This window comes from Bos mutus, chromosome 19 (assembly GCF_027580195.1).
Source record: "Bos mutus isolate GX-2022 chromosome 19, NWIPB_WYAK_1.1, whole genome shotgun sequence".
Taxonomy (NCBI): domain Eukaryota; kingdom Metazoa; phylum Chordata; class Mammalia; order Artiodactyla; family Bovidae; genus Bos; species Bos mutus.
In genome coordinates, this window is record NC_091635.1 from 21,277,830 (window position 1) to 21,291,987 (window position 14,158).

The 14,158-nt window shown below is 60.7% G+C and overlaps 1 protein-coding gene across 1 annotated transcript; it reads right to left on the reverse strand.

Annotated features, from left to right (window-relative positions):
- Positions 1-3,382: 3,382 nt before the first annotated feature.
- On the reverse strand, positions 3,383-12,219 carry DRG2 (developmentally regulated GTP binding protein 2). The gene is made up of 13 exons (XM_005893484.3): positions 12,044-12,219; positions 11,168-11,328; positions 9,535-9,624; positions 8,973-9,033; positions 8,613-8,703; positions 8,027-8,099; positions 7,820-7,910; positions 7,590-7,687; positions 7,260-7,336; positions 6,202-6,290; positions 5,558-5,616; positions 4,440-4,493; positions 3,383-4,134 (listed from the first exon to the last, which is right to left on the reverse strand). The coding sequence occupies exons 1-13, from the start codon at positions 12,105-12,107 to the stop codon at positions 4,048-4,050; spliced, it is 1,095 nt and encodes a 364-aa protein (XP_005893546.2). The 5' UTR covers positions 12,108-12,219; the 3' UTR covers positions 3,383-4,047.
- Positions 12,220-14,158: the final 1,939 nt, after the last annotated feature.

Consider the following 14,158-nt stretch of genomic DNA (forward strand, 5'->3'; position numbering starts at 1 on the left):
AGAAATGATACCCGGGCCAAGAGCTGCAGGAGGGGAGGGAGGGAGGCCTGAGGGGAGCACAGTGGTCCTGACTTGAGGGAGGAACAGCAGAGCCAGGGTGACAGCACAGTGAGGGGCAGACGTGGGGGTGGGTTCGGAGGTCATGGGTGAGCACTTGGCCAGAGCCGTAGCAGAGAAAGGGTGGAATCAGACCTCCATGGTCTACACAGAGTTCCTCTGGCCACTGCAGAGGCTGCTGTGGGAGCCACCGCGTAAGGAAGGCTGGGGTGGTGCCGAGGACAGAGTGGGGGTTGCCGATGTGTTTGCGTGTGGAGACAAGACTGCCTGCCAGGGTTCCTCACCGAACCGGGTGGGAGTGGAGGCTGCCAGCAGACAAGGCTATGGGCAGAGCAGGGAGAGACTGGATGTCAGCCCTGCGCATGGAGGTCTGGGCCATCCACTGCCCGGGTAGCTGGCAGGAATTGCATGGATCGGAGCTGACAGTAGCCATCAGTCAGTGGCGTCTTGGCAGGACGGCACTGGGGTGGGGGCATGCGGAGGAGAGGCCCCAGCAATGAGCCTGGGGCTGCACTGCTGGGGACCAGAGCCGGTGGCAGAGACCAGAGGGAGGTGTGGGGAGACCCTGCATCAGTGTCACCCAGGACACTTCCCCAGAGCAGACGGGAGCCGTGGCCTGGAGCAACTGTATTTGTGATACTAATGGTAGGCTGCCTGGCTCTATGTTCATCACACAGAGACTCTCCTCAGCCCCGGGAGTGGAGAGCACCCCAGCGCCCATGCTTGCATACAGTCGAGGGGCCCAGGGAAGAGGCCACATGACTCACTGTGTCAGACCCAAGATGGGAATGGGACCGACCGAGAGCTGAGCCTCCCCCAGAACCTCTGGGGTCCCTCTCTGAGAACATGGGCTCTGCTATGGCTGGGCTGGGCTCTGCTATGGCTGGGCTGGCCTCTCTGAACATCAGTCTCTTCATCTGGACAGTGGATTTTGGAGCCCAAGGACCTGAGGTTCCCTGCTGCCCGGCAAGTCAATGGCTACAGTCCAGTGCCAGCCTCCCAAACAAACACCAAGCTGCCAAGGACACCCAGAGTGGGCAGACAGAGGTGTGGCTCCAGGAGGAATCCCTGAGCCCCTTTCCCCACCTCAGTTTCCTCAAATTTCATGTGGAGCTGGGGGCGGGGTGGCACCCTGTAGTCTCTAAAGGGGGCCCCCTTTCTAGCTGTTGAGGGTCCCGCCTCTCTCTCGGCCTCCCCAGCCTCAGCTGCAGTCAAAGAGCGGCTGTCAGAGAACAAATCTCATTCGTTCACATGTTACCTGCCAGGCACCGTGTGGGGCTAGGGGCCACAAAGTGGAGCAGAATCAGACACAGCCTCCACCCTCCCACAGCTCCCAACGTCAGGGGTATACAGACATTAAGCAGAAAGCCACACCAATAAGGGGGGACTGCGGCCATGGGAAGAGCTGAGCAGGCCAGGCTATGACGTGGGCGGGGGGGGGGGGGATGCTGCAGGGGGAACCTGGAGGGCCCTCCAAGATGCTAACCCTGAACCAAGATCTGTGAGATGAGGGAGCAGTTCAGATGGAAGAGGGAACAATTTTCAGGCAGATGGAATAGCATGTGCAGAGACCAGGTGGCAGGAGGGATGGAGTGAGGTGAGAGTGCAAGTGAGAAGTAGCCAGGATGGCAGGAGGAGCCAAGTGAGGCTGGGCGCTGGGGTGGGACTGTGAGCCCTCCAGCAGTGGGGGACATGGCCGGGCTCTGAGCTGTCGGGTGCTGCAAGCCTATCTGTGTTCTGAAAGTGGAAGTGACCAAGCGTGCTGAGCCGTACTACGTGCTGGGCCCCAGATCTCACACCTCCCCCACGTAGACACGGGTCTGTAACGGGTCTCAGGGAGGTTTGGTCTCTGAGCTTTGGACCCCTGGCTGCAGAGTGTCGTGCTCTCAGCAGCTGCTCCTTATGCAGTTGTCCTGGACAAAAGCTTCTGGGCCACTGTGTGGAGATGGGGTGCAGGGACAGTGGCTGGGCCTGGGTTGGCTCTGGTAGGGGACATGCTCAGGTCAAGTGGGCAGCCCTGGAGACAGCCGTGGGGGCTGGCCTGGGGCCCGAGGCAAAGTGGGAGGTGTGGGGAGATGACAAGTCTGGTCTGGGAAGCAGAAGGTGTGTGGTGACCGTGGGTCCAGGTGGAGAGTCAGGGAGGAGGATTAGGTGGGTGTTGAGGCTCCTCCAGCCCCAGGGACACCTCCCCAGCATAAGGCTCTGTGAAGGGCCAGGGCATGCTGACCTAGCCTCGCACAGACTAGACAGCATAACTCTGCTGACCACAGATCCAGAAGGCCCAGGACCCAACACAGACACCCAGACTGCCCCGGAAACAAGCCCACCCATGGGGAGGGATGTGGGGGGCCAGTGACCACAGCCCCAGTCATGCCTCCCAACCAGACACTGGCCAGGGACACCTGGACCTCTGGTCTCATCCTCATCCTTCCCCAGCCCAACTGGGGAACAGACAGGCCTGGAGGTGACCCCTGTAAGCCTAGGGCCCTTCGCCACATGTGAGGCAACCATCACCCAGGCAGAACCCCTCCTTTGGGACCTCATGGCTGAGTTGGGCAGCCCACCATCATCAAGAGAACTGCACTCGACCTCGAGCATCACGCACATCTCACAGATAAAGAAAGCAAGGCCAAGATGGACCTCACAGTGGGTCAGGACAAGGCCCCAGCTCAGCCACTGCGCCCCCCCTACCCCTGCACCCAGGGGGTTGGGGGCAGACCCCAAGGGCCCAGGCCAAGTCACCTTACCTGGGTCCTGTGGCACGCTCCCTGCCCGCATGCTGCCTGATGGGGGTCCTGTGGCCAGGCCCCAGGAGTGCAGCCGCCGGTGGAAAAGCTGGCCTGGAAGAGAAGCCCAGCCCACCCCGCTGCCCGCTGCCCGCCTGGGCCCCATGCATATTTAATAATGTCCATTATTCCTGTTTTGTCACTGGAAAGGAGACTGAGCAGCTGACAGAGGAGCCAAGAACAGCAGGGAGAGCAGAGCTGTGGGCCTGTTCCACACCCCAGCCCCTCTCCAGACCCCCTGGGGCCCTGCCCCCACCTGCCAGCCAGCACTGGCTGTCCCCCCAAGTCTGTTACCATCCCCCCCATCCCTGGGAGGGGCCCCTCCACCCTGCCTGCAGCAGCAGCAGGAGCCAACCCGCTCTCACTGCAGAGCCTCCCGGGGGTGCTGGCCACCGTCCTGGGGCAGAGCCCTGCAGAAGGCCCCTCTCCCCCTCTACCCTGGTCCCCCAAGCCCAGGCTCCACCCGCTCACTGCTGCCCCTGACTAGAGCTGGCAACTGAGTTCTGCAAACTTAACACGTTGTCCTTAGTAAACAGAAGTCATGGTTACCTTTTTATTTCAGGAAGGGGAGCCAAGATTTGGAAAGGGAATGGGGTTTGGAGAGAAAACAGAGTCCAGACTCCAAACTCCCCACCCTAGGGGTATCAACCAGGCTGGGTCCTGGGTTTTGTGCTGGGCAGGGGCTGCCCTGAGAAGGGGTGACCCTTCTGGACTGGTCAGGCCGTGGGGGGGCATGAACTGTGCCTTTAAAGCCCCAGATCTCTAGTTTTCATCACAGGGCAGTCCTGGGCAGGTTTGGGGTGGGGATAGGTGTTTGTCTGGGGCGGCCCCCTCCCTGAGAACCAGAGAAGCTGGCAGGAGCTGAGAGGCCCCCAGGACACAGGCGGGCCTGGGTCCCTGCCCAGCACTGAGCCAGCTTCTGCATGGGCCCCAGCGGGCGGGGGGAGGTGGGCAACCACCTTCCTCTGCGCCAGAAGCAGTGGGGTGGGCATGGGCCCAGAGACCCACATTCAGCACCCCTCGGGGGCCCGTCTCACAGGAAACACCCCAGCCCAGTCCACCCAACCTCATCCTCTGCCCAGCGAGTTCCTTATCATCTGCCCGCTGAAGAAATGTGGAAACAGCAGACGTGAGCCCCCTTCCCAGGGTGTGCATGTATTTTGCTGGTTTGGGCTCCTGAGTCCCACGGGTGGGGGTGGGGGCACTACTTCTTGACGATCTGGATGACGTCCTCGTGCTCCATGGTGTGTGTCAGGCCCACCCGCTGCGGGCTGTACTTGGTGCTGGTACCCTGGTGGGGAGGGGGACTCATCAGCCTCGGAAGCACCCGGCCGAGGCTGACGGAGCTGCACGGGGGGAGGGCGGGGTGGTGCTGGGGTCTAAAGTGGGGGTCCCAGCACAGGCAAACCCTGCAGCTTCAACAACAGGACTCCCAGGAGTCAGACCGCCCTGGATCCCAAAGCAGGAGGCCGGTGTCCGGTCTGGGTCAGCACGTGTGCTGTATATCTGGACAGCAGGGCTGACGGACACCCTGGTCCCCAGGTGGGAGGACAGAGGCGCCTGCCTGACACCGGGGCTGCTCTGCCCAAAACTCACCCACACGAGCGCGTACTTGAACTGGCTGGCGAGTGACCGGTGGATGCGGTGGCACTGGAGGGAGAGTGGGACAGTGAGCCTCACGAAGCCTCAGCTCACAGCCACTCAGATGCTCCCGCTTCCCGCCTCCAGGGCACCTGCAGGCTGTGGGGCCACAGCCACAGGAGGACCTGGGTCCTAGCGGAAGGGGCCCTCTTCCCCCTGTGCCAGAGCAGCAGCCCTGACAGCTGCTCCCTCAGATAGGCAAGTGTCCCAGGAAGGAGCGAGGCCCTGTGGGGCAGGCCTCCCTGGGCCGAGACCCAGGCCCCTCTGCCACAAGCCTCGCCCATGCGCTCTCCATGCCAGCTGGCAGCACACGGCCCACACCCCACGATCCCTCCGGCCTCTGGGCCTCTGCACAGGCCACCCACTGCCTGGAACACCCTTCTGCTCCCAGCTTCTCCACTTTCCTTCCTGGCATGGCTGAAGCCCCATAACCTCTACAGCTGGTGGCCAAGGGCCTGAAAGGGCTGGGGTTTGTGTCCCCTGCAAAGATGCAGGGGGCAGCGACAGGGAGAGCCGGCTCCCAAGGGCACCTGGGTTAACAGGCTGCGGCACCCCCACCCTGGTCATTGCAGTCCCCACCCTGTGTGGGACTATTTAGCTCCAGGATTGTGGGACTGGAGTCTGCCGACCACGAAGGACCCAATTCTGGCAGGCAGCGGGGCTCCTTTGTTCAGCATGGACTGTCCCTGGTGACGGGGTGCAGGAAGCACTCAGCCCCTTGGGGTAGGGGGCACGAAGAAGGGCCAGCATTTGGGGTACACGACTTGGAATGAACCATCCGGAATTGCCCAGGCTGGCAGCCTTCCTGACTGAATATCTGGAGGGCCCCAAGGACCTGGCAGCTCTGGTGTGACAGGACAGTGACAACCACTGCTTCCCAGGTGTCCCTGCACCAGCAACGAGCCTGTGCCCAACCCGTTGGCGTTGCTCCACGCCCGACTGCAGCCGGGTGGTGGGATGCATGTCCATTGCCTGACTGCACGTGGCTGAGGGTTGGCCGAGGGCCCAGAGGACATCAGACAGGACCCCGAGGGGACGGGAGGGGCTCCCCACCCCTGGCAGGTCTCACTCACCACGTGCTCCACAGAGGCCCCTTTCCGGAGAATGATGGCGTCCGTGAAGTCTGGCCTCTCTGCACAGGTTGGGGGGTGGGTGGGAGTCAGCAGAGCCAGGGTGCGATGCCACAAGGCTTCTCTTTACAGGAAACAAGGGCCCTTCCATTCTCCACCGACTGCCCCCTACTCTCTGGCATACCCTCACTAAGAGTCCTGATCAGGCAGGCTCTACAGCCTTGACTCGACACAGAAAATCAAAACACACCCCCATCCAGGTGCAGACCCCTGCAAGACTGTCAGCCGTGAGAGCCCTGGCCAAGGGGACCCGCAGGAGAACTTGGACTGGCCCAGCTCCAGCCGGGCAGCTCGTCTCCCTCTGCTGATGCTAACTGCCCAGACTCACCTGCGAGGCGTGTGCTCAGGGGTGGGACTTGGGGGAGGCTCCTGTGCTACCGGTTCCCTAAAGCTTGGACGTGGGGCCTGTTATCACTGGGGAATCCACTGCTGGGCTGTCTTCCCCTCAGCGCCCCCTGGAATTTGGCTTCCTGTGCCACTAGGGCCCAGGTAGAGGGTGGTGCTGGCTTAAAAACAGGAGAGGCTCTCACATGGAGCCTGCTAGTCCAGGGTTAGCAAAAGGGGGAGGACGGCTGTGCCGGACTCACGGCCTCGCTTCTTGGTGTAGATGCAGGTCAGGGCCAGGTACTCCCACAGCATCTCCAGCAGATAGTCCAGGTTCAGCTTCATGCCGCAGCTGCCGGGAGGAAGGAGGGGTTGGTCAGAGCGGCCCTGGGGCTCCTAGCACCAGACTAGTACGGCCCTGATGGTGCTCGAAGGCAGCACACCGGTGGGCCCGACAGCTCTTCAGCTGCCATGCCTCCCATCACCATCACGCTCCTGCCCACAGAGCCCGGCCATCTCTCTGGCGCTCTTGGAGGGCCCAGGGCACGTGTGACAGCCAGGGCAGCTGGGGGCAGAGGATGACTGCACAGAGCCCTCCCCAACGGCAGCCCAGCAGGGGTTTCAGCGGCCGGGTGGGCCCTGGCTTGGTCCTCTGCTGCTGCACCATCCTGAGTGGAGTCCCGCCCTCCCCCGAGGTGAGAGTGAGCACATCAGAGTGGCTGGTGGCCCAGGTGTGGCAGCAGGAGGGGAGCAGGTGTCCTGAGGAGGGACCCCTGTGCCTGCTGCTCTCTGTGGATGCTGGGGATGCCCAGGAAGCAGTCCTCTCGTGGGCCCAGACCACCTTCCTGGTCCCCGAGGTCTTAACTCCTCAGGAGCTGAGCCCCACTGTGGTGCTACAAAGCATGTGGGTGGAGGCCGTGTGCAGCAGAGGGCGGGGCACGAGGCCAGGCTGCCCCCACAAGGCCTCTGCAGCCATGGTAGGCCGGGGCGTAGATGGCCCCCAGGACTCACCCCTCAGAGAAGCCCCACCTGAGGATGTTGGGACCTTTTCCTTCTGGTGATGACAGAAGCCACGTCTCCCAGGGCCTCAGCGGCAGCCTGGGGCTCCCTGGTTAACTGCTAAGCCACGAAGCCCTAACCACTCTCACCCTGGACCTCAGTGGACGAAGTCCTTCTGTTTCCTGAACCAGAGCTCACCCCACATCACCCGTTGTCCCAGCCTGGTCAGCGTAGGACCTGGCCCAGGTCACGAGCAGCCCCAGGACGGCCTTCTGCCTTAGGCTGCGCAGAGGCCAGACAGATTGGCTCTGCTCAGCCTCACCTGATGACCACACTGTCAGGTTTCCGGGCCAGGCGGTCTACTTCTTCCATCGAGATCTGGTCAATCTTGTTATAGACCTAGGGTTGGAAAGGCAGAGAGTGCTGGGGAGGGGAGGAGCAATGCTGTGCGGGACCAGATCCCACCTGCTGCCTCGGGGATGGGGAGGGAGATGCAGCAGAAGGGGCCTGAAGTCCGGCCCCCAGAGACCAGGATGCACTCTGGGGGTCAAACTGGATGTGCCTGCATGACTCAGCAGCCCCTGGGGTGAGGCTCTTGGCCGGGTCAGCTGGGGCAGGGGTTCCTCCTCCCACAGGGCCTGGCGCCACTTACATACAAGCATGGCATGTACACGCGGTTGCCCACAATCACGTCTATGAACTCGTCTGGGGAGCAGTCTTCTCGGAAGAGCACCTCAGCGTTGAAGATCTCTGAGGGGCTCAGGTTAAGGATGACCTGTGCACCAGCAGCCCCTTGCCCCCCACCCCCACCAGAAGGGCCCCAAACAGGTGGTCTGCATCACCCATCCCTGCCCCCTCCCCCTGCCCTTCTGGTGAGGATGCTGTACTCATGCAGGATTAACTGCACCAGCTTCTCTGAGCACTGAGTCAGCGTGACTGTGGAGTTGAAGGAGATGCCGCCTCCTTTCTTGGGCTGGGGGAGAAAGAAGGAGGCACCACTGATGGAGGGGCAGCTGCAGCCCTGCCCTACCCCATGTGCTGGCAGCCTAGCCCCCAGCTCGCGCCCAGGTGACAGGTGATGGGCCTCACCTTAAAGTAGATGTTGGGCTTGTGCTTGTTGAGGCGGATGCCCACCGACTCCAGCTCCTTCTCCAGCAGAGACCTGGTGGAGCCCCACGGCCTTCACAAGGGTCCCAGGCAGGCTGCACTGCCTCCATATAACAGTCAGCCCCCCACCCCATACCTGGACAAAGACCAGCCCTCTCCCCCACACCACCAGATCCCGAACATCGCTTCCAGCCACCAGAGATAACAAGGAAGAGCCCCGGACACTCTGGTCAGCCCAAAGGGAGACGGGCTGGTGTGCCCTCAGCCGCAGGTCAGGGTGTGAACGAGGCTCTGCTGCTTGGGGCTGGGCTCCTGGTGGGCTTTGGGCAGCACTCGGCGCACCCAGGCCGGCACGGCACAGCCCATGCCTCCACACACAAGCCTCCTGGGGAGGCCGCCCACACTGGGTGCAGCTGTGGACCACCCTGCCCCTGCTCTCATGTGTAACCAGGCCAAGTGCCCTGGACCACCCACCAGGAGTTCAGGGACACAAGAGCTGCAGCCAGTGTCCCGCCACCCACCCCAGGGCTTCCCTGGGCATGCCAGCCTACCCCACCCCACCGCAGACCTTTGAACCTCGCCCTTGGTGGCGTCCAGCATCATGATGACGACATCAGCTGTGCGGGCCACAGCGATCACCTGCCGGCCACGGCCTTTCCCTGGTCAGAAAGGTGGGTGCTGGTTACAGTGACAAGCGCAGGGCTGTGGGACCCCTAGCACAGGGAGCCCAGACTCCTCCCCTTATAGACCCACATGGATTCTGCCACCTGTCATCCTGGAGCAGGCATGTCTCTTAACCCCTGTCCTACTCATAGAGATGTCAGTTTTAGGAGGAAGCTGACATCAGCACCTGGGGAGGAGTAGCGCTCCCCACTGTGCCCCCACCAAGGCCTGAGCCTCCACCCCCACTGCCCACTCCTGCCCCCACCTTGTGCTGCGCCTTCGATGATTCCAGGGAGGTCCAGGAGCTGGATGTTGGCGCCTTTGTACTAGGAAGCAGGAGAGGAGTGAGGTGGAGCGGGCGGGCTGGGAAGGGCCCAGCTGAACCCGGCTTGGCCCCAGGGCCAGGTCTGAGCCTTGTCCCACCCCAGCCAGCCCAGCGCAGACCATGCCCTGAGAGTGGGGAGGCCTCCTGGGAGGGGCCCACAGTAGTCACTGCTGGTGCTGACAGTGCTTCAAAGAAACCACCTCAATGAGTAGGTGGGAGGTCCAAGGCCACAGGACCCCGCTGCCCAGAGCTCCAGAGCTTCATGGAGAACAGGACCTGGCTGGCCAGCCTCAGGGAACCAGGGAGGGCTTCATACTGGCAGATCCTTGGAACCAGCCTGGACTGCAGGATGGGCCAGGCGTCTCTGGGGTCCCGGCAGCCCCAGTCCCCAGAGGTGTCCATGCTTGAGGCCAGGGCAGCTCAGCCAAGAGTCTCCCCCATGCGACCCCCTCCCATACACAAGCTCACCCTCCCTCCCGGGGCCCAGCAAACCCCAACTTACTTCAATGACCCCAGGGATGCAGGTCAGGGTTGTGAATTCATAGGATGCAGCCTCGCTGGCGGTGGAGGTCATCAGACTTAAGAAGGTGGACTAGGAGAGAGAAGGCCATTGCAGCGGCAGTCGTGCCCTGCCTCCTGGAGAAGCCCACACACTGGGCCCCCCCTCCCTGCCAATTACCCTGGCTGGGGTGTGATGACAATAGCTGGAAAAGTCACCTCGGGCCTTGCCCAGAGGGGGCTGGACATCAGAAGGCCCTTTCGTGCCCAAGGCCTCAAGCCCGTCTGGAGTGAGGGACACAGGGACCTGGTTCCTAAGAGGGTTCCCGCTCTGTATCAGGGCCCATCCCCAGCTCCACAGAACCCCCAGACCCTCCTGGGCCTGGCAGACTTGAACTGGGTGACGGCACAAAGCTGCTACTCCAGTGAGGGCAAGGGGATAGGGATCCTCCAGCCTGAGACAGCTGACTGTGAGGGAGGGTGTGTGGGAAAGGGTCTGGATGGACCCTGCAGCCAGTCCATCTGTGGACTGAGAGACCCGGCCTTCAGTCATCTGTGCTGGAGGACCCTAGACCTCCTCCTGATCCCAACCTCATGAAGGAGGTGATAAAACAGGGAGCACGGTGACCCTAGTGATGGATGCTATGGCCCAGAGGCCAGCAAAGCAGTGGGCAGTGCCAAGAGCGCAACCTGGCCTGGCAACCCCATCCTAGTCAGCAGGAAGCCAGGCACAGCTCACTCACACACCCTCAGGCTTGTGAAAGAATCACTGTCACACACTCTCCACACAGGGCGCCTCTTAGAAACTTCAGGAAAGATAAAAACCTGGTGGTGCAGACAGGTGTGGGCAGACAGGCAGCCCTGAGAGTCACGGTTGCCAGAGGCCAACCTGGGGGACATCCCTGAACCTGTCTGACCCCTGCAATGGGCGGTCTGGGCCCTCCTGTGCTCAGGGCCCTGATTCCCAATAGGACCCAGACCCCAAGAGCATAGCCCCTGGTCACTAGAGTGGCTCCTTCCAGCCTGGGCTTCTCATCCGGGAGAATGCCTTGCAGACTGGAAAGTAAGATTGAGGGAAAAGGGTAAGATGAATGAGTCCCCAGCAATGTTCAAGGAGTTGGAGCCTGGCTGTGCTTACTAACCACCTGCCTGGGGGCAGCTGGGCACCGAGGTCACACCTGGCCAGTTCAGGGCCTCACTGCCACCCACTCTCCCCCTCCTGCCACTGCTGCTGCGCCCCGGGCTCCACCTGGGCCTGTGAGCCTACTCTTCTTTCCGCCTCAAGGTCCACTCCTCAGGGCTCAAACACCTGCTCACAGAGCAGGCGCCCCGGCTCCCGAACCTGCCCTTCCGGCTTTCCTGCCCCCCATTTCCCAGCTAGGGGGGTCTGAGGGAGCAGGGACAGAGTGTGCCTGGCATGTGGTGCACGCTCAGTAAACGAGACCGAGGCCAGCAGAGCCTCTCTGACTGGGAGGTGACAACACCCCTGTGGGGCTGACAAAGGGGTGCAGCCTGACTCTGGAGAGGCTGGCTCTCCTCCGTCTGTGGAGTCGACTCAGAGGCAGGGAAGAGGTGCATCCAGGTGGGAAAGGAGACAAGCCGCCTTCCTCCTGAGGCCCACGCTGCCCATCACTGACCTTACCCACAGAGGGAAATCCGATCAGTGCCACACGGGCATCGCCTGACTTCATGACATCAAAGCCCTCTCCTTTGGAGGAGGACGATTTGGACGGCTCCAGGAGCTGGGCCCGATACTTGGCAAGTTTCGCCTTCAGCAGACCAAGGTGGTACTCGGTGGCTAGAAGACACAGCACAAGATGGGTAAGTGTCCAGGGCGGGCTGGGAGGGACCCATATGCTCTGAATGCTGGCCAGGAGGCCCCAGAGCCAGGTAGCAATCGTTGTCAAGGAGATCAGAGGAGAAGAAGACCACCACTCAGTTAAAATGCCCTTGGCTTTTCACTTCACTTAGGACAAAAGCTCCTTACTGAGACCTGGAGACCCACTGTCAGGGGTTCTCAGCCCGAGCGGTACCACTCCTGGGGGCATTCTGGGGGTGTTTTCTGCTGTCGCTGGGATGATGAAGTCCTTCAGTATTCATCAGGCAGCGGCCGAGGAAGCCAGCTGCCCTACAAGGTGTGAGTCAGTGCAGCAGAGCCAAGAACTGTGAGGTGACTTCCCAAGCTTAGAGACCGGGCCCAAACCCAGGTCCGCCAGACTCAAGTCAGGACCGCCTCCACCCACCTAACGGCTCCAGGCTGCTGGCGAGGATGTACCTGTTAGGTCTCCTCCTGGACGGCCCCCCACTAAAGGGCAGAGCGCCAACTCCCCAGGCCCAGCCGCCAGGAGACCCGGGTTCGAACCTCGACCCTGCCTATCCAGGTCGGACGCTGCTCCGAGAGCTGAGGTTCTCCACTCGGCCCTGTGGTCCGGCCCTGATCCCGCCCGGCCCCGACGGCTCCTGCCCGCCGCCCGCAGCCGTGGCGGGAGACGCCCCGCGGGGCCGGCCCTCACCCTTATTCTTCTGCGTGCGGGCGATCTCTTTCTCGATCTCGGAGATCTTCTCCAAGATTCCCATGGCGGCAGCTGAACCGAGCGCACCGGCCGGAGAGACGGCAGCAGACCCCTGAACTCTGGAACCGTCGGCTGCGGCCGACCAGCGTGCGCCGGAAGCCCACGGAGAACAGCGTCCCCGTTCGCCTGGCGCTCGGGGATTCAGAGTCCGGGCGGCAGACGTCGAGGGGAGCGACATTAGTTCCGCCGCTGGGTGGGCGGAGGCTGGGGAAGCGCGATGGGCTGGACCGGGGCGGGGCCCGGCTGGCGGGGCGGGGCCAGGCGAAAGAGGGCAGGAAGGGGGCGTGGGAGGTAGAGCGGGACTCTCAGTTGATGGACTCCGCATTGCGGGTCCCAAGCTCAGCCGGCTTTGCTGGTGTAAAGAAAAGGCGCCGAGCTGAAAGCCTCGTGGCTTCTTTTGCGTTGAGGTTAAACGTCTGTCCCCAACTTCGCCTTCCTACCTGCCAATCAGATGCCTCCTCATAGGATGCAGTTGAGACAGCATCTCCTAAGTGCAATCCTTACCTGAAACTGCTGTATCTGAGTTTAGACTTGAGGAAACATCAGACAAACTAGAAAGTGGTACTTTTTATAGGACAACTGGGCTGTCTTCAAAATTGTCAGTGATATAGGTGGATGGGATGGGGGAAGGATTGTACCAGATTAAAAGATGTTAAGTATAACGTGTGAACTTTGCCTGGATTCTGGTTGAAATTTTTAAAAGGAGTTATGAGAAGACATTCTGAGGACAATTGGGGAAATTTTGACTTTAGACAGAATGTTAGAGTTTTTGTTCAGTCGTTCAGTTGTGTCTGGCTCTTTGTGACCCCATGGTTGGAAGTCCAAGGTCAGGGTGCCAACATGGCTGGGTTCTAGTGAGGGCCCTATTCCTGCCTTACAGACCACTGCCTTCTTGCCCTGTCCTTACATGGCCTTTTTTCTGGGAGTCTGCACAGGGACAAAGGAGGGAGACAGAGACACAGCTCTCTGAGGATGCTTTTTTTTGCCAGGCCTCAAGGCATGCAGGATCCTAGTTTTCCAGCCAGGGATTGAACTTGGGCTCTATGCAGTGGAAGTGCAGCGTCTTAACCACCAAACCACCAGGAAATTCCCTTCTGTATGTTTTTAATACAAGGTTGGGAGTAGGGAGCAGGATATTGGAAATCATGCTGTGTTCAAATTCAAGGTTCATAACTGTGAGCTTGGTTAAATTTCTTAACCTCTTCTACACTCTAAAAACAAGGATAACATGGTTGTTGTAAAAGTGAAATAATTTGCTTGCTCGTAAGTCCTCCTTGAATGCCAGAGCCACTGTCAGTTGAGTCTCCTCGGTGGTTACATCTTCCCCAGATTCAGTCCATGTTTGCCAACACCGTCATGCACAAGGCTCTGGGCTGAAGAGGGCTGTTGTAAGCCCAGCTTGCTCTTCTCCTCCACTGCTGACAAAGCCACGATACGAGCCCTGTAAAGTGCCTGACCCAGCAGCTCAAGCTGTTAACAGTGGGGCTGAGATGTGAAGCCCAGTGACTGCAGGGTAACAGGCAGACTGCGGGGAGAACACCTACATGTTTGGCTCCGTGAGGTTCACAGGGGATGGGAGGGGAGAGCCTTTGGGAACTGAGAGGTATAGGCAGGTGTGGAGCCCCGGCCCGTGGAGAGCAGGTCTCTGCCCCACATGCAGCTCCTGGCTCCTACTGCCACACTTGTGCCCACGGAGGTGTGCTATCGGTTTACACTCAGGGACACAGAAATGTCCTGAAATGTGACCCACCTTCCAAGAACCCTGGACCTCTGCTGTGTCTGCTTCACTCGCAATCTCCAAAGGGTCTCTTTCTTCATAAATAATGTGGAATCAGGCCACTCCCAGGATCAAGAGAGATAACCTGAAGACCAAACCAGCCTTTCCTGTTTGGAATGTCTGGGTCCTCCAGACCCAAGCCTGGGAAGCCAACTAGGAACCTCATATGTTCGCATCACCCAAGGAATCTTTGGACTTAGTTGCTTTGCAGCATGTGGGATCTTAGTTCCCCAACCAGGGATCAAACCTGCATCCTCTGCATTGCAGTGAGTTCTTAA

Coding starts and splice junctions, on each gene's coding strand:
- DRG2 (XM_005893484.3), bottom strand. CDS start 12,107: ATGGGAATCTTGGAGAAGATCTCCGAGATCGAGAAAGAGATCGCCCGC. Junction 8,704..8,972: donor CATCGAAGGCGCAGCACAAG/GTGGGGGCAGGA, acceptor CTTTCTGACCAG/GGAAAGGCCGTGGCCGGCAG. Junction 4,494..5,557: donor GGGCCTCTGTGGAGCACGTG/GTGAGTGAGACC, acceptor CTCTCCCTCCAG/TGCCACCGCATCCACCGGTC.